The sequence below is a fragment of the Centrocercus urophasianus genome, unplaced genomic scaffold (genome assembly GCF_019232065.1).
Source record: "Centrocercus urophasianus isolate 14NV4802_14NV808 unplaced genomic scaffold, USGS_Curo_1.0 seq_40, whole genome shotgun sequence".
Taxonomy (NCBI): Eukaryota; Metazoa; Chordata; class Aves; order Galliformes; family Phasianidae; genus Centrocercus; species Centrocercus urophasianus.
In genome coordinates, this window is record NW_024884978.1 from 511,001 (window position 1) to 528,690 (window position 17,690).

The window sequence follows — 17,690 nt, forward strand, 5'->3', positions numbered from 1 at the left end:
GACCCCATCCCAACACAACCCTCCTGCGTGTGGCTGGCAGCCCCTCCTCACACCCATAGCGACCGGGGCTGGGAACCACAGAGCATCCGTGATAGCTGCAGCACCCACAGCGCCCAGTGGAAGAGCAGCAGCATCTCCCAGCTCACACCCAGCATCCCCCAGGTCACTCTCAGGCTCTGCAGAGTGCAGCCCAAGATGTGACAGGACACTCAGACCCCATCAGCAGCCCCACGTTGCCCCTCACAGCACCCTGGACCCCCCCCAGGATGGACAACTCTGTGCCCCTGGGGAGGTTGGGACAGCAGGGAGGAGATGGTTTTTAGTACAATAAATGTTTATTGTCTCTGCCCCGAGGGCACATAGAAACGAGGCAGGACCCCCACTCCTCCCAGTGGGAGTCCCAATGAGGTTAGTCCACATGCGCTGGGGAACAGCTCTCCTATGGTACCGTTACATCAAAACGTTAAAAGCCAAAAAAAAAAAACAAACAAACCAAAAAACAAACCATTAAAAACTTTCAGGTTACCAACAGCCAATAATGCTAGTCACGTGTAACAGACGGATGGAGTCAGGGGACAAAGGGATATGTACAGTTATCTTTAAAAGACACAGCAAGTCACTGCTATCAAGTAGTACCCAATGGGGCTCTCTGCTCAGGGACAGCCCCTGCTCTGCCACTGCACTGTTAGCTCACAGGGAGCTGGCAAAACAGGGAGGGGACAACCAGAACTGCAGCCCAGAGGTCCCAGGGCAGCCCACACCAAAATGAACAACCACAAAGGGCCTCAATCAGCCCATGCTGGCTCCTCCTGGCTCCTTTGCTGCACCCTGGCTTAGCCCGGAGCTCTGGCAATGCAGGCATGGTGGCAGGGATGTGTCCCCTATTGGCACAGCCAGCTCCAGTCCTTAAAGCTCTCCAGGGAATTTGTGGCTACCCCAGAGCTGCCCTGCACGTAACAGGGGAACCTGCCCCAGGGAGCAGGACTGCCAAAAAGAGCCAACAAGCCAACATGCATCGCAGCAAATCCAAGCTGGAACAGAGGTGGCAACCTGAGCCACGTCTCTGCCCTTAAGGTAACTTACAAAATGCAAAGCAAAAGAAAGCCAGCAGGGTCAAGACATCCCTATCCCACACCCCTTGGCATAGAGAAGGTGGTGGGGTCACTAGTGGTTGGTACTGCATTGCTATGGGATGAGGGAGCTGCTCTGGGACAACCCCAGTCCCAGGGTGTGCTCCAGTCAAAGGAACCCAGATATGGTCCCTGTCCGTGGCATAAAACCACCCCAAGCAGCTGCAGGTGGAAAGGGAGAGGTGAACAACCTCCAGCCTTCCAGGAGAGCCGCAGTCAGTCCAGGAAAGCATCCCATAAGGCAGAAAGACGTGAGAGTGAGCAGAAGCTGCCAGGGAAGAGAGCGCAGGGAGCATGGATCCCACCGCCGGAGCTCATCTGCAGCCCCTCGCCCACCAAGGGGCTCTGGGTGTCTTTGGTTTCCATCGGGGGATGCCAGTGGCTTTTTCTCCTCCCTCGAGCTGCAGGACGAGCTGCTAGGCTGGGAACTCGGTGTGCTGGGGCCGGAGGTGCTCGTCGGTGACGGACAGGTAGGTGGCTCGCATGCTTGGGGAGTACTGCAGGAGAAGGCAGAGTGAGCACAGCCAGAGCCCCCCCAGCAAACACCCACATCCCTCCCAGCCCAGCATCACTGCTAGCAAAGAGAAAGCCTGAGGATGGATGGGAAAATTGCTTCCTATTGGTATTAACCCCCATTAACCTGGGTCTCTCCAGCCTCTGCCCCAGCTGGAAGTTGGGAGAGTCGCCAGACAAAACCTCCAGCTCTGATAATGGAGCACAATTCAATTTCTACAGCACTTTGCTGGAGGGAGGAGCACCCTGACTTGGCATTAAGGAAGATTATTCTGAGTTTGTTATTTCGGACTACAAAAGTCCTTCCTTAGGGATCTGAATCCTGGTTAAATTCAACCACTCAGGGTGGGGAGAAGCGCTCAAATTAATCCCTGTGTTCATCCACCCCCTCCAAGAGCAGCCCTCCAGCTGTGAGGGCTGTGCAATCGGATTAAAGCCTCCACGCTTTCACCTGATTGCAAAAACTGTCCCCAGCAGAGGAGAGCGTGGGGACCTCAACCATCACAGCAGTGCCACGGCTGTCACCCTGTTCCCATGGCAGCCCCACAGTGGCAGCCCTGCAAGGGGTGAGCTGGGATGGGGAGGAATGAGTCCTTGGGGTGCAGGCATGGAAACAGATAGATACTGTTAGAAGAGGGAGAAAAACTGCACAGAGAAGGGATGGGGATGGAGACCACTTCCAGCCCCCTGGCACGGGCAGGCTGCAAACTGAATGTGGCCCTGTCCCTCCCCAGCCCCCCACGCTCTGCCCAGGAGCAAAGAAGCCCCAGAGAAGAAAGGATGGAGGGAGCTACAAGGGTGGAAGTGAGGACAGGAGCCCAGGGACAAGAATTGGGGAGGATGAAGCAACTGAACTTACTCTTGATGGGCAACTTAGCTCCAAAATAATTGATGCAAAACAAAACAAAAAGAAATAAAATAAAGCGGGCATTAACAGGCAGGGTGGGTTTAAATAAACAGCAGAGGCAGGGGGGAGGGGATGTGAGCACGCATGGATTACTGCACAAAGTGTCCTTTGAAATTCTTGGGATGAGTTAGAAAAAAAAAAAAGGAAAGTAAAGCAGACAGAAAGAGAACTATTTTGATCTCCTCCAAGCACGTGGTTGGTGACCTCTCCCTGTAGCCCTCATGGGCTGGTGAGGAACTGGGTTAGTGAGATGGGGAGCAGAGATCTGCAGGCAGATCCGGCACAAGAGGAGGGAGCCCTGCCCCACTGCACAGCCCCATGGGGGCTCCCAGCACCCAACGCCCACAAGTCACAAGAAGGATTTGGCCTCGGCTGCCCACCGTACCGTGGGAGGGGGGGAGCCCCTGCCGATCAGCGGCACGTTCTCGTAGCGCGGGTTCCCTCCGAAGAGCACCGCTTGGTTCCTGCATGGAGAAAGAGATGCTTAGTGGGGTAAAGCCCCCAGCGCAGCATCCACCGGGTGTGCGGAACCCCTGGGTGGGCTCACATGTACTCAGAGACCGGGGCATTGGAGATGGTCTGTGCCGGGGGGTGCAGGCTGCTCTGGCTGCCCAGGCTGCTGCTGTAGCTGCAGAAGCTGCGGAGCTGGCCCCGCACTGGGTGGTGGGCAGCAATGCGCCGTGCCTGCGGGTTGAAGGGGTCTTCCTCATCGATGTCATCGTAGTCCTGCTCCCTGCAGGGCATCGAGGTGCCTGTTATCATCAGCCCCAGGAGCAAAAAGCAAGGGAGGGGTCCGCGCTGCCCCCACCTGCCTGCCAGGTGCCTCCAGGCACGCGCCACAGCACAGACCATGGTGGAAAAGGAGGCGGCCACCAGCAGGGAGAAGAGCACCAGGTAGAGCAGCCCCTCCACGCCATCGTAGCAGATGCCAATGAGAGCGTCCAGGTAGTCCTGCAGCAATGGGATGGGGTAGGGATGGAGGCTTGGGGGACCCTGGAGGCTGCGTGACTGTGTCGTGGCTCCCCCTCACCTTGTGCAGACCGCGGCAGTCCAGCAGGGCCGTGAGCTGATGCAGGCTGGTCTCTGAGGTGTTGAGCAGCTGCTGGACCCCCAGGAGGTCTTTCTGTAGAGAACAGAAGGGTGAGAACAGATGGGAACAGGGGACCAAACCCCACTCCCTCCACCCCATACCTCAGCCATTGGGAAGAGAGGCAGGGCGAACTGGATCAAGCCCTGGGTCTGCATCTGCATGGTGGTGAGCGAGCGCTGGAAGACGGTGAGAGCCTGCAGGAGGCAGCGGGGGGGGGGGTCAGAGCTGGGTGGCCACCCCCCACCCCAAGGATCCCATCCCCCCGTACCTGCTGGAAGGGACTGCTCAGGCTCTGCTCACAGTACAGATAATAGTGAACAACTTCTGTGAAGTAAAACGGAGATGTCAGTGTGAGCACCACAGAGAGCAGCATAGGGAGAGTCAGAGCATGGAGCACGGCTCCCCTGAGCCCCCACCATCATGTTTTAGGGAGCACAAGGGCTCTCTACCTGCACTGATCTCGCTCTCTGTCTGGTTCATGATGAACTTATCCGGGGCCACACAGAAGTCACTGGTGCCCTGTGGGGATGAGACAGAGCACAGTGGGGTTGGGACGGCGCTCAGCAGCCCCACAGCCACCCCACGGCCCCCACTCACCACTGCTGCAGCCGTGTCCACAGCCATGGAGCACCAGCTGAGGATGAGGGTCAGGAGCCCACAGCACAGCATCCTGCAGGGAGAGGGATGAGCACAACAGGATGGCACCAAGAGGACAGCCCCATCCCGGCCCCAGGTGGGCACTCACATGGTGAGGAGGCAGCGGGAGCGTTTGGCCAGCCCCAGGCAGGCCAGCAGGCAGACGGTGAGAACAAGGATAAAGAAGAGGAGGTAGGACAGCCACCTGGGTGCAGAGGAAGGCCTCCATCAGTGCATTCTCCCCAGCACCCCAGGGTGGGGAATGCTCAGAATTCTGTCCCATCTCACCGGTAGTACTCCACATAGGAGACGTTGGCAGCCAGAGCAGTCAGGTCGTCACTGACACCATGCCAGCTAGGCAGCCCTGAGAGCTGCAGCACGATGTTGCCTGACAGCTGCTGCAGGAACTTGAGGGTCTGCAGGTAGTCAGCCCGTGCTGCCAGCACTTCGGTCAGCTGCTCCAGGTGCTGCTCCAGGGCCACCTGCAGCTGCTGTATGGTGCTTGCCACCTGGGGACGAGGCACAGGGGGGATGAGGATGGCTCGAAAGGGGCTCGGGGTTCCCCTGCGGTGCAGACAGCGAGTGATGCCTGGCTCAGAACAAGGTTCAAGGTGTCCTGCTGCCCTCTCCAGCCTTGGCCGCTCCATGAATGAGAGTTAGTGTGGAGAGGGGTGGGGAGGGGGGATAACCCTACCCTTTGGGCAGATATCTGCATCCCCAACTCAAGGGATGCGGCAGGGAAGGGCAGCTGAGGCACAGTGGGGACGGCCCCGTCACGGATAACACAGCACAAAGGCCCCATTCTGCAGGGCTGACGTCAGCCTCCTGTGCTCAGCTCAGCCCGGCTGCCCCAGGGGGCTCAGCCCAGCCCCGTGGCATGGCTGGGGAGGGTCCCTTGCAGCCCCCCCCTCCTGCATGGGAACATCAGTCCCATTTCAGGCGGATTTTCAGTGCTTTCTGCCCTTGGACACACTGGCTTTGCAAGGAAAAGCTGTGAGCGTGCAGCAGCAGAGCAGCACCCAGGGGCACAGGGGTCTCACAGCCCTACCAGTGTGTCGATGCCAGTCAGGGTGTGGTTAGCGTTGTCCAGGGCGTAGAGCAGCTGGTAAATCCCATCGTTGGTCTCACTGTTCCCATAGAAGCCGATACCAACAGCCGTGCTGGGGGCAGACAGAGGACCCGGGTTAAAGAAAGGGGAAATGCTCACCCCAAGGCCCCAAGGCAGCGCTTAGCTTTGGGGATGGGGACAGCACTGCAGTGGGGACCTGCTCTGATCTGGTGACCGTGGCCTGGGGACACCCAGGGATAGCACTGCAATGGGGATGAGCTCTGACTTGGTGATACCCAAGCCCAGAACTGCTCCATGGGCTGGGCACTGGATCCTGCCAGACCCGGAGAGATCAAGGCAAAGCAGATTAGGGGAATGAGCTGGAAAACACCCACTGCTGACAAGCAGCACAGTGGGCAAAGCAGCAGGGATGCGCCCGACCCCAGCACGTGCCTGTGGCCACACCAGTAAAAATGACAAACACCAACCCATCCGCTCCAATTTGGTCTCAGCCCAAGATCCCGCTGCATTCAAAGCCCTTGGGGGCTGCGAGTGCCACGTCCCTGTGCTCTGCCTTAGGACTGGGGAGAGATCATGGGACAGGTGCAGGGAGCTCAGCGGGGACATTTGCTGCGCAGCGCAGGCAGACAGTGAGCCTTTGTCTGCTGCGCGACGAAAGGGAACCGCGTGCTGCTCCCGGGGGCTCAAAGGGGGGGGAAACAAGAGAAGGGGTGGACAGGGCAAAGCGCTGCTGCCCCTCGCCTAATTGCTGCGGCCACAATTAATGATGGTCACAATCCACAATTAAGGGCGGCCACAACGAAGCGCGGCCACTCCGGGCTGCCAGCTGGGTCACAGCACTGCCAGCCATCTGCCACGGGCTGGGATTAGCGACTGCTGGGATTAGTGGGAGGGTGGTAAAGGGATGGGGATGAGACCCCGGGGCTGTCCTGGTGTGGCGCGGGCATGGAAGTGATGCACAGCAGCACGGGACACGGTGGCAGCATCCCTCACCAGCAGACAAGCCCGGCGGTGACAGCCATCCAGGTGACACAGCAGGAGCGGGGCCGCTTGGCGTCGGGCTCCTGGTCCCGCTTGCAGCAGCAGAAGCAGATCAGGTAGATGGTGAGGAAGAGGAGGTTGATGCCGAGACAGACGGCGGACACCAAGCCGAAGAAAAGCAGCGACTGCGGAGGGAAAGGGGACGCCGTGCGGCTCGCAGAGCGATTCGGGGAAGAGGCGCTGGGGGGTGCTCGGTGGCGGGGCTTCCCACGGGACGGTCACAAGGGGAAAGAGGAAGCGGCGTCCGTTCGCGTCCCCGTTCCCGCGGCGCAGGGTGGATGCGGAGCCGGGAAGGCATTGCCGTGTTCGGGCAGTGCCCGGGATGCTCAGCGCAGGGACCGCACAGCGCTCTATCGGGTGGGCTCGCACAGCGCTGCCCCGCGCCGGGATCCGCTGCAGTTGCGGTTCGGCGGTACCGGGAACCGGGGGTACCGGAGGTACCGGGATTAACCGCGGGGCCCAAACGTGCCCTCCCCGGAAAGAAGAGCGCTTTGTGCCGGCAGCAGGAGGGGTGAAAGCGGTCACTGCAAGGAGCGGGTGCTTCTTTGTGTCGGTGCGCGAACCCCCCAGCGCGGAGCGCACCCCCCAAAAGCCCGTTGCCGAATGAGCGTCGGGAGCGCGGGGGGATGGAGGACCCGAGCCCAGGGAAGGGGGGGCACGGAGCGCGGGGTCCGTACCTGCTGGTAGTCGGGGTCCCGCGGGTGGAAAGCGGCTGGCACGGGCTGCAGGCGCAAGCCGCGGTGGGGCAACCCGTGCAGCCAGGCCGCCCACCAGGGCGCCAGGTAATCGGCGCGGGCGGGCGGCATGGCGGGGCCGGGTCGGGCCGGGGCCGCAGATGGCGGGGGGCAACGCGCCGCCACGCCGCGCTCCGCCCACCGGGCCACGCCCCCTCCGAGCGGCCACGCCCATCTCAGAGACCACGCCCTCCTCCTGGCCACGCCCCCTCGGAAAGCGCGGGCCGCCTGCTGCCCCGCGCCGTGCGGCTCTTTGCTCCCCGGCGTTTGGTCGAGACGCCTGGATCGCCCCGTCCGGCTGCAGGCTCAGCGCCCTGATGGTGATGCAGGTATCTCCGTTCTTTGTTGGAGGGTTGGAACAGGATAAAGGCCCCTTCCAGCTCAAAGGATTCTGTTCTCTCCTTGCGTTAAAGCACCGCACCCTTCACCTTGCTGCTATAGCAGCACTGCACCCCCTGCGCTTCCCGATGAAAGGATCACTGAATCCTATCGCTTTGCTCCTTACATCAGGGAACTGTACCCTAACCATACGAGGTGCTGCATCCCGTCACCTCAGTGCTAGAGGCATCACCTCCCTCCATCTCCTGTAAGAGCGTTGCTGCCCCCATAAGCAAACTGTACCCTAATGGGGTGACAGGGGGACACACCGCCACCCTCTTATAGGGCCGCTCACCAGGACTCTGTCATAAGGGCTGAGCTTGAGCTCAGCATCAGCATAGAGGATGTTCCCACCCAACCCGGTCACCCCAGGGAGGCTCCTGCTGCAGCAGTGCCCCAAAACTGCTCCATCCAGCTGCCCCAGCAAACAGCAGCTGAGGACACGCTGGGCATCCCTCACATCCACTCTGGAAAGACACCATGCTTTGTACATCATCCTGCAGGGTTACGTTGATGAACACATCTACTTTCCACTCCATGCTGCCACCACAAATCCCTGGCAAAATACCATTCCCTGCCAAGAAGTTTTACTCTTTATGGCTCTCCTCTCAAGCATGTGTTATTAATACCCACGGCTCCAGGTACAGCAAGCTGCACCTAAATCAGGAACAGGGTGAGAAAACAAAGTGACTGAGGATCATTTTGTCTATTGCAAAAATCTTCCAATAGAAAACTGTTTCCCTCTCCCCAGAGGCAGTGAACTGCAAAGGGCTGGGAGCTGGTCTGGAGCCGACCCTGAGCCCAGGCAGCGCGTGGGTGCACCCAGCACAGCTCACATTCATTGGCCGCGGAAGACTTCAGGGAACATTGCATCAGGGAAGGTGATGGGGCACCACAGTAGCAGGCAAACCAGCCACTGCCAGCCTAAGGAGCTCTGAGCTCTCCTGCAGCCCTGCTGGGAGACTCACCCCGAATTAATGCCAGCAAAAGCTACAGCTGAGCAGCCTTGTGCTCTGGCACGCAGTCTCACCGGGCAGCTGCCAGCTGGATGGGTGGAGGAGGCCCAACACTTAGGATGTGAAAGCAGAGCATGTGGCAGCTGACAGGACGCTCCATTCACACGCACAGAGCAACTGCCTCAGCCCCCTCGGGTGCCCCTCACTGCAAGCTCTGCTGGGGCACAGACTGAAACCAGCTCCTGAAGCACCAGGCTGTGAGCTGGCACACTGGGGTAGCTGGTCCAGGCTATGTGTGGCAGAAGCCATCCCTTCTAGAGCAGTGAGAGGAACACACGTGGCTTCAGCACGGTGCCGTTTGGAAAGGACAAGCCTGACACCTGGAAACAGTTCCAATTTTTATTGTAATAAACGTGGAGAAATCTAGGTGCAAACAGTTCATTTCAGCTCCTTCACAGCCAAACCTAGGGAGGAGAAAAAGACAAAAAAAATGTTTGAAACGTGGCTCATCGCCCGGTCTGTCTGGCCAGGAGAGCAGCATCTGCCCTTGTGCAGGAGACACGCAGCTGCAGCTTATTGCTGGCTTTGCAGAGGGCTGGGGCAGCTCCCCTTGCCTGCCAGCACAGGCTGCAGCTGTGCAAAGAGCAGCCAGAGCCCCACAGCTCCCAGGCACTTATCAACAGTCAGAAGTTTGAGCAGCATTCGCTCAGGCAACTCACAGACTGCACCTCCTGCCCCCCCCTTCCATGCTGAGCTCAGCTGTGCTCCAGCACAAGAACCCAGACCCAGGCTGGCCCCTGGGAGGCCCCGCTGGTGATACCTGGAGGCAGGGACTGTTTCAGCTTCTCTGCCTTCTCCTTGTCTGTGATGACCAAGGTGTAAAGGTAGCGGCTGCAGCGCACCTTGAACTTCACATTGTCCTTGTTCTTCTTGATCTTGACGGCTGCAGGATTAAGGAAGTGGTTACTGGGACGGCAGCGACCCCACATGTTCCCTTTTATGAACCACGTCCATTTCCTGCGAAAGCACAAATCCTACATATCCCAAAGCAAGCGTGGAGACCTTTGTGTGTCATAGCAGGTATTTACAAGTAGCATCAGAAGCGTCCAGCATCACAAACTCTCAACAGAGCACAGAAGTGCACAACAGACTTATTTCGTGTAATCCTCTGCATCTGCATAGCAGCTCTGACCCCTGCAATGAGTCTGCAGGCAGTTCTTCATCTCCTTTACAGCCAAGCAGGGTTGTTTTATCTAAGCAGCTTGCTCACAGCTGTGGTCAGTTGCTCTCCTTTCCCACTGCACAGCCCTGGCAGCTCAGTATAACAAGCTGTAGAGCTGCTGCCAAATCTAGAATGTGTTGAAAGGGACTGAAATGCTTTGTAAGCAGCTGTCAGCAAATATAACAGCGGTGCACACTGAACTTTCCCTCTCTCGCCCACATCACTGAGTTAACAAAACATTTCCAGAATTAAAGCACCTCATCCCCATGACAGCTACATCCACATACAGGAAAAAATAAAGGAAAACTCCTCGCACGTTGTTAAATACCGAGACAAGACATTCCAGCCTTTCAATTATAATTGTCTTTGTGTTCTCAACAATAGAAAACTTGAGTTTAAGCGTGATTCACTTGTCAGGTGTCGCAGAGCTTTAACAGAACATCTTTTAGCTTGTCAAAGATTTACTAAGTCACAGACAGGCTAATATTTGCAAATAGCTTCCCACCAGTTGCAACCTGGGTTTGGCAAGAACACCCATGAGTGAACAGCAGCAGAAGAAACCCAAATGAGTGAGCACCCAACCCTGATCAGCTCATCCCTGGGACTGCAGCTCCTCCCCTGCAGCTCCTCTGCAGCCAGGATAGCTTTGCTCAGCAAAACCTATTGCAAATGCCACTGGTGTTGCATGCAGACACAGCCTCAGTGCACTGAGTCCCTCAGCACTTCCACAGCATGGAGCTGCTCGGCCCAATGGATGACACAGGCCTGCAGCTCCCCTCAGGGGGGGAATTGCTGAAGCACACCCTTACTCCTCCCCTAAAGCAGCTTCAGCACTCACACTTTGCATCCTTCCTCCTGGCTGTCAGCAGAAAGTCTTTGATCTCCTCAATCTTGCGAGGCTGAAAGATGAAACACAGTCAGCACGGACAAGGACGAGAGCTGATACTCACCCTGTGTTCTGCCTTTGGTGCAGCCATTCAGCTGGGGCTCAGCCCAGACCCCCAAGTGCACCCCCAAAGACAGGAGCAGCTCTCTCCCCACCCTCCCCTCACCACAAAGGGGAAAACTCCTCACTCTGTACATAAACAGACCCAAAGAACAACAGAGGTTCCCCTACTGGACCCCACAGCCACAAGAAACCAGACAACCTCCACCCACGGACTGAGAGAAGCCCCACAACACGTCTGCGAGCCCCCACCCGCTCCCCCATGAGCCCCCTCCTCACCATGACTCCAGCCCGGACTCAGCTCGTTCCAACCTGCGGGAGGAACAGGCCAAGATGGCGTCAGCGCATCATCCTCACGGCCCCAACGGCCACCCCACGCCCGCCATCAGCCCCCCCCGACTCCCCACAGATCGCCCTGCACCCCCCGAGGCCGCCCAGCCCCACACGGCCTCGGATGGCGGCGGATTCCACACGGCCCCACCCTGCGCTCACCGCTACGGCTCTCGGCTACAGAGAGCGGAAAGGAGAGGACGCACTTCCGCTTCCGGGACACCTCCTCAAGCCCCGCCCTTCGCAGCGCGCTACGGCGCGGGCGGAGGGACAAAAACCAGAGGGGAGAACGCGGAGCGGCGCTGCGCTGAGTTGTTGGGTGCTGCACCCTGCGGGCTGTGCGGATCTTGTTGGCGGCTGCTGCTACGTTGTGAACAGTAGGGATGCCGTGACCTCGCGATCGGTGCTTGCTGAAGGAGCTCCGGCCCTACGAATCCGCCCAGCCCCGTGGTTCCCAATCTGTAGCCCCGCGGCTCTCAGCCCTCGGCCCGCCCCAGGAGCTGAGTGCAATGCAGCCTCCTGGCCACAAGAGGGAGCCGTAGCCATGCGCAAAATCCTCCAAAGCGACCCAAATCCGCGCTCCTCCTCGTGGTCGGGCGGTCGGCGATTCGGAGCCGCTTCAGGCAGAGGCGGCGCTGCCCCGGGTCGGGAGGTCCCGCAAATTAACGGGAGAAGCAGCGGGTGCTGAGATCTCTCCGCTCGTGCGTGCACAGACGTGGCCATGGGCTCCCCTGGGCGGACCGCGGTGGGTGTGAGCTCACACGAGCGTGCACAGCTGCGAGCGGTGGTGGGCTGTGCTCCCTCCCTGCCCCGCATCGCCACCCCCGCCCCACGCCATCACCCGTTAACGGTGGACGAGGTGACCCCCTGTGCTGCGTCCTGCATGAGGGCACGTCGAGGGGCTGTGCGCGCTGGGGGCGATGGCAGCTCCGTCCTTCTGACAGCTGCAGGGATGCTGGCAGCGCCCCGCAGTGATGGGATGGGGTTACAGGGAAGAAGGAGGCGCTGGGAGGTCGCAGCTCTGCCCAAAGTGGGGCAATTCCACCTCTCTCCCTACGCCCCTAAAAATGAGTTTTGTAATTGTTTGATTTACTTCTCTCATCCCGGATCGGCTGATCTACTCCACTGCGTTTTAATTGCTCCGAAAGTTGAGCAGTTTTTCATGTTTTAAGGAGTGCTGAATTGTATAATTAAAACACTAACAACGTAAATCAACAGCGCGGAAGAAAGACAGCAGAGAATTAAGCGGCGGCGTGGCGGCATCATAAAACCAAAGCAGCATGGAAAGTGCCCCATAGCGGCAGCGATGCTGAATGCTGATGTCGCATCCCGATGCCATGGGGTGGAGGTGGGAATCGGGGGGGTGTGGGACAGATTTGGGAGCTGTGGCAGCGCCGTGCGTGGGGGCTCAGCCTCTGCCTGGTGCCTGACCTCCTCGCCCCCAAAATCACCAAGTTTCGGCCCAAAATGTTGTGTGGTCCTGCACCCTCCATCCCTGCTCCTGCCTGGGAACAGATTCACTTTGACTTTATTAATATCATTTAAAAGCAGAGTGGGCGTATAAATCAACAAAAATAATTCATGAGAGTCATTAGCTCCTCAAAGAGGGGATCCTTTTTATGACCAGCTTTAAGGGGGAAAAAAACGGAAGAGAGAGAGAAAAATCGCATTCTGAAACTGCAGCTTTTAAAACACATCAAATACGTTTCCTCCCTGCCTCCCACCGGCCTCGGCTCCTCCGCCGAGTGAAATTCAATTAGCATCCTTAATTCACCCTCTGGCTACCAGTTTGATATTAAAAACTCTCATCTCGCAGCTCTGCAGGGATGGGGAAAGCCTGGGATGCTGACCCCCAGCAAGTCACGTTTCCCCTTCCCCAAATGCCCCGCGGAGGTGGGCATTGCTGGGGGTCTTGTCCCCAGGCTCTGCGTCCCCGTGCCCTTGGGGACAGCGGGTGGCCATCCTGCTGCACGCCGTGCTCAGCTCAGCTGGCAGGATTTGTGTGCACCCGGCGATTAGATGCTATCTGCTTATCGGCAGCAGCACGGCCGGCTCTGGGCCAGGGAAGGAGATAGCAAGCAGCAGCCGGGAGGAGATGCAGCAGCCGATGGGGTTTCTCTCTCTCTCTCCCTCTCTCTCCTCCCAGTTCCAAGTTCAGTGTCTGCCCAGCATCACCTGCTGCCGGCTCCATGGCTCAGCAGTGCTGGAGCTGTGCCCTCTGCTTGCAGCCCGCTGCTCCGTCACAGCCGTGTTTACGCACCCAGGGCAGCCCTGTTTTCCTTAGGTGTAATTATGCCATCTGTAATGTGGTTGCAAACTGTTTCTCATGGTGGAAGGAAGGAGCTGCTGTGCTGTGCTGTGCTGCTGCCTGTTGCAGCCCCCGCTGCCCTGCAGCTTTCTTCCCGCCCCGTTTCTCCCAAGGACACGGCTGTCCCCTGCTTGTGGGGCTCATGTGAAGCTCTGGAAACGTTCACGCTGACATCCCCCTGCCCAGAGGGGAGGTATGTGGGAGCCAGAAGGGAAAACCTGCAGGAAAAGCACACGGCTGCTTGGTCCTGTGGGTGCTCTGAGCACAGTGGGCACTGCTGCTCCCCAAAGGAGCTGCCAGCAGGTGAGCAGCAGGGCTGGCTGAGCCGGGTAGGTGCAAGCATCACCCGTGCTTGTCAGCAGCGCTGGACAGAGGTGGGAAGGAGGCAGAGCTAACAGGAGACGTGAAAGGTCAGGTTGGCAGGGAGGGTCCCCGTTCAGGGAGCAAACTGAGGCAGGAATGGATTTTTGCCCCTGTTTACTTGAGGTTCCCCCCTGGTTTAGAGAAGAAAGGCCGTGCGTCACCATCAGCTGCTCCGAAGCGAGAGCGCAATTTGCTGAATGCGTTTATCGCTATCAGGGACTGAAAACTATTCCCAATCACTCGGCACTTCCCTTCATTCTCTCTTCCTCTCTCACCTCTCGGAGCACAGTGCCCTGGCAGCGCTGCCAAGAGCCGATCAATCGGCTGCTAATGGCAGCCCCGTGCTCTGCCATTCGTCAGCCGGGTCCTTAAAGAGCATCCGACGCTTCATGGTCGACTTGGAGGGGGAAAAAAAAGCCCATTTGCAGGCGAGATCGTATTTTCTCCGTCTCCCCTTTTGTTCTTTATGTGCTGAGGACAAAGGCGGCTCAGGCTGGAGGTGGGGAACAGGCAGTGGAGGGGGTGAAATCCCACGAAACAAAAGCTCCCGTTCTTATGCGAAGTGGGAGCGAATTTGGGGAGGAGGGGAGCACAGAAACTGTGCCCTCTGTAGCAGAGCAGCGGTGTCAGTCGGGCAGGAGCCACTCCTCGCCGCGATAAGAGAAGGAATGCGGTGGAAGTTTTCCTGCAGGCATCGGGGGGCTGTTTGAGGCGCGGGAATATTGTTGCGCAGTAGGGCTGGGCTGGAGATCCTGCTCACCATCACTGCCATGAGTTGTGCTGGGCTCAGTGGGGGCACAGAGGGGTCCCTCGGTGAGATGTGGGGCTGCTGTAGCTGCACAGGAACGGGTCCCCTTGTCCTCTGCAGCGCTGGGATCTGTGCAGGTGATGTGGGAGCAGAGCCTGGAGCTTATGGTGAGCCCTGCAGGAAGGCAGCACCAGGAGCACAGCAGCAGCAGAAACGCGGGCTCTAAGGATGACATTCAGGAGGCTCCTCACCCACCAGTGCCCGTGAGAGCCCTGGGTGCTCTTGTCATGCCCTTGCTGGGGTTCCCCTGCCAGGTGACCTTAATCCACCACCACGGCACAGCATGAGCAGGCCTTGGTGCCGTGCAAACGCCTGCACCGTGGCTGCCTCTCCAAAGGGGCTTCTTGGCGACTCAGGAGAGATGTGCAGAGAAAAGGGAGGTTGGGCAAGCCCACCTTAATTGCGTTTTGCTACAGCAAGGAAAGCAACTCTTCCTCTGGCTGAGCCCCGCACAGTGTCCCTGTGTGCCACCAGTGTTCTCACGTCGCCATGAAGTCCCCTGTGCCTCCGTGGGGGAATGCCAGCATCGCTCACCTTGGGGTCCCCACTGGTGCTGCACGGAGCCTCAAAAGCCACGTGCTGGGTCGGAGGGGTTGGCAGCCGTGGGACTCAGGATGGGCAGCTGTGTGGCACTGCGCAGTGACATCACTGATGGCACCAGCGGGGCAAGGGCAGAGCAGCTGTGGTGCTGCCTGGCTCCCCGCCACCCCGTGCAGCTCAAGTCAAATTTGGTGTCATCCTGCAGAGGAAGATTATGGTAATTTTCCTCCCCCCTTATGCATAATTTTCAGACTCGGCTGCAGCAGAAGCCGTGTGGAGAGATTGGGTGATGGCAATGTCATCTGCGATTCGATTATCTCCTCCTGCCTTGCCTTTTTTTTTTTTTTTTTTTTTTCCTTGTGAATCCTTCATCAAAATACGTAGATCTAATTAGGACAATTACAGCGCGAGGACAGCTGAGAACTCACCCGGGCCCTCTCTGCACCGAGCTGAGCGTTGGCTGCTTGGAAACCAGCAGCGGGGGGGTCCTGTGTGGCACCGCTCGGGGGCGGCGGTGACATCGGGGTCCCGCTGCCAGGCAGGTGGCCTCGGGTTTGTCCCCACAGCTTTGCCATCAGAATCTGCTGGTGACAGATCTGTGCCACGAGCTGCAGGGTCTCAGCACCTCTCTGACACATTGCAGGGGGAGCTGCCCCCGCTCCCGGCACACGGGGCACGGTGTCCCCACCCCTGGGGGTGCTGCTCTGCGAGGAGAGGCTGCCCGTCAGCCTGCGGCTCCGCGTCCCTCATTGGTATTCTGTCCCCGCTCGGTGGCAGCCGGCAGGATGGGAGCGGAGTGACAGCGGTGACAGGGAACGCCTGCCACGGGGACGGCAATGGGACGGTGGGGAGGGGACCCAGGGCAGCACCCGCAGGGCTCTGTGTGCCCGCGGTGGGACGTGTGAGAGCCCCGATGGTGGTGTCCGCTGCCGGCACTGGAGCACACGGTGCAGGGCGTGCATGTCTCTGCACTGTGCCGTCAGCTGTGTGGCGCTGGGAATGCCCTGCACGCATCACCCCAAAGCAGATTGGAGGCTTCTCATCTGGGGCTGCTCCCCTCTGCGTCGAGCCACGCACCACTTCTGGCGCTCAGGAGCGCGCAGGAGGTACTGAGGTGCTTGCATGCACAGCCCTGGCCCTGGGGCAGCTCGCAGACAGGTGTGGGATGTGGCTGAGCACGCTGCTGCCCCGCCGGAGCACCGCCTGCCCTGGAGCGTGGTGGGAACGGGGGCTGGCGGTCAGACAGAGCTGCTGCACGGGCAATTAAGGGAAGTGCAAATTGTCAGACCCTGTGATTAACACTGCCTCCAAATCCGCATGAATATTAAAAGCCGACATTGCCCAGGCTCCCTGCACAATGAATTCTGTATGAATCTTAAGATAAATCGTTTGGATAACTTAGCGGCAGCTGTACTCCCTCGCCACCAACTGCCTCCAAAAATCATTTCAAGTCAGGCGAGAGGAGCGAGAACAGAGGCCAGATGAATGCGGGTAATTATGATTCCAGGCTCAGCAGTGGTGGGATCAAGGCTGGGCAGCGCAGGGCGCCCAGGGCTCTCCGGAGGCGAAGGCGAAGCTCTGTGTGTTCGGTTTGTTCCCAGGAATGCTGACAAGCCCCTCCGCTTGCTGTGTGCTGTCGTACTTGGCCAGGGGGGACATTTGCTTTGCATCCATATAGCTGCAGGCTGGAGGGAAAGGAGTTGCCTCCTTGGGGATGGAGGGAACACAGCGCGGGGATGTGGCGCAGGCCTGCAGCTCCATCCCATCCCTGTCCCCACTGTGCTGCACGCTGTGTAGTTCCCATTACCCTCTCGCAGAGCAGACCTTGTTCTGCCTTTGGTGAGCAGATGGAGCACGCAGAGCTCCTGCTTGTTATTAGTGCTTTCAGCTCCAAGCCCTGTCTGGGTCTCCCAGCACCTTCCTCCTAACCCAGGGGTGCCTATGCAGCGACACCCCACAGCTGCCTCCTCCTCTCCAGGGCAGCTTGGGATGGCATTTTTCACTGCCCTGTTACATCTCCACTTGGCTCTGTGCATTCTCCAAAGCACTCCCAGCACCACGTCCCCATCAGCAGACGCACGGCCTGCGGAGATCTGTCTGTACAGCCTGAGCCCGGATCCGCAGCGTCCACATCCTGCTGGTCCCAGCTCCTTGTTGGAATGCAGCCGCTGTGCTCCTGGTCAGAACGCAGTGCAGGAGCCGTGTTGTCATCCTCAGGTCCTCATCGAGTCCTCTGTGGCCATAAATCAGCCCAGCAACAGCTGCACAGGGAGCGAGGAAGTCTGGTAGTGGCACGGCAGCCAGGGGACGAGCAGCTCTGTGTCACCACTGCTGGGAGGTGGTGTTTCCATCCCCATCGGAGACCTTGCGAATATTCCTATGTCTCCATTCCACCGACCCCACAGGGCTGTGCTCCCAGCATCATCCAAGTTATGAATGAAAAAAGCAGTGGGAGAGCTGCCCATGAGAGCATCAGCCAAGGTGTGCGCCAGTGTGTGCTGTTCCCCAGCCCTGGCTCGTTGCAATGCTGCCCCAAGAGCAGCCAGCCCGACCCCGTGCTGCCAAAAGGCAGCAGGATAAATAGGCAAATCAGGTGCACGCAGCACAAGGATATTAAACCGGAGAGGAGCAGATTGAATCAGGGCCATTAGCAGATTAAATCATTACGCTGTATCAGATTAACACGCAAATAATATGACGCTAACGCGGATCAGAAACA

At 58.7% G+C, this 17,690-nt stretch overlaps 3 protein-coding genes across 5 annotated transcripts in view; 1 reads left to right on the forward strand and 2 right to left on the reverse strand.

The window, feature by feature from the left end:
• Positions 1-316: 316 nt before the first annotated feature.
• TTYH2 (tweety family member 2) lies at positions 317-7,192 on the reverse strand. 3 transcript variants are annotated; one of them, XM_042832982.1, is made up of 14 exons: positions 7,064-7,192; positions 6,339-6,511; positions 5,325-5,436; positions 4,565-4,785; positions 4,386-4,481; positions 4,238-4,310; positions 4,090-4,159; positions 3,909-3,964; positions 3,742-3,834; positions 3,581-3,673; positions 3,359-3,501; positions 3,098-3,283; positions 2,936-3,014; positions 317-1,627 (listed from the first exon to the last, which is right to left on the reverse strand). In XM_042832982.1, exons 1-14 carry the CDS (start codon positions 7,190-7,192, stop codon positions 1,547-1,549), a joined length of 1,605 nt encoding a protein of 534 aa, XP_042688916.1. In that variant the 3' UTR covers positions 317-1,546. The 3 variants fall into 3 exon arrangements, with proteins under 3 accessions (XP_042688916.1, XP_042688917.1, XP_042688918.1); XM_042832983.1 differs by lacking the exon at positions 6,339-6,511 and having other exon boundaries at positions 7,064-7,131; XM_042832984.1 differs by lacking the exons at positions 4,386-4,481; positions 4,565-4,785; positions 5,325-5,436; positions 6,339-6,511; positions 7,064-7,192 and having other exon boundaries at positions 4,090-4,151.
• Positions 7,193-8,839: 1,647 nt separating this feature from the next.
• Positions 8,840-11,192, reverse strand: RPL38 (ribosomal protein L38). Its single transcript, XM_042833131.1, has 5 exons — positions 11,115-11,192; positions 10,902-10,934; positions 10,515-10,575; positions 9,275-9,397; positions 8,840-8,918 (listed from the first exon to the last, which is right to left on the reverse strand). Exons 2-5 carry the CDS (start codon positions 10,902-10,904, stop codon positions 8,893-8,895), a joined length of 213 nt encoding a protein of 70 aa, XP_042689065.1. The 5' UTR covers positions 10,905-10,934; positions 11,115-11,192; the 3' UTR covers positions 8,840-8,892.
• Positions 10,903-17,690, forward strand: part of LOC122167900 — a 32,219-nt gene continuing 25,431 nt past the window's right edge. Inside the window, exon 1 of the mRNA XM_042832799.1 lies at positions 10,903-11,329. Within this exon, the coding sequence (XP_042688733.1) occupies positions 10,903-11,329 (427 nt within the window). The remainder of the gene's footprint in view (positions 11,330-17,690) is intronic.

Coding starts and splice junctions, on each gene's coding strand:
- TTYH2 (XM_042832982.1), bottom strand. CDS start 7,192: ATGCCGCCCGCCCGCGCCGATTACCTGGCGCCCTGGTGGGCGGCCTGG. Junction 3,965..4,089: donor AGAGAGCGAGATCAGTGCAG/GTAGAGAGCCCT, acceptor TTTACTTCACAG/AAGTTGTTCACTATTATCTG. Junction 3,835..3,908: donor TGAGCAGTCCCTTCCAGCAG/GTACGGGGGGAT, acceptor TGCCTCCTGCAG/GCTCTCACCGTCTTCCAGCG.
- RPL38 (XM_042833131.1), bottom strand. Junction 9,398..10,514: donor CAGGAGGAAGGATGCAAAGT/GTGAGTGCTGAA, acceptor TTAATCCTGCAG/CCGTCAAGATCAAGAAGAAC. Junction 8,919..9,274: donor GAAACAGTCCCTGCCTCCAG/GTATCACCAGCG, acceptor TCTCCTCCCTAG/GTTTGGCTGTGAAGGAGCTG.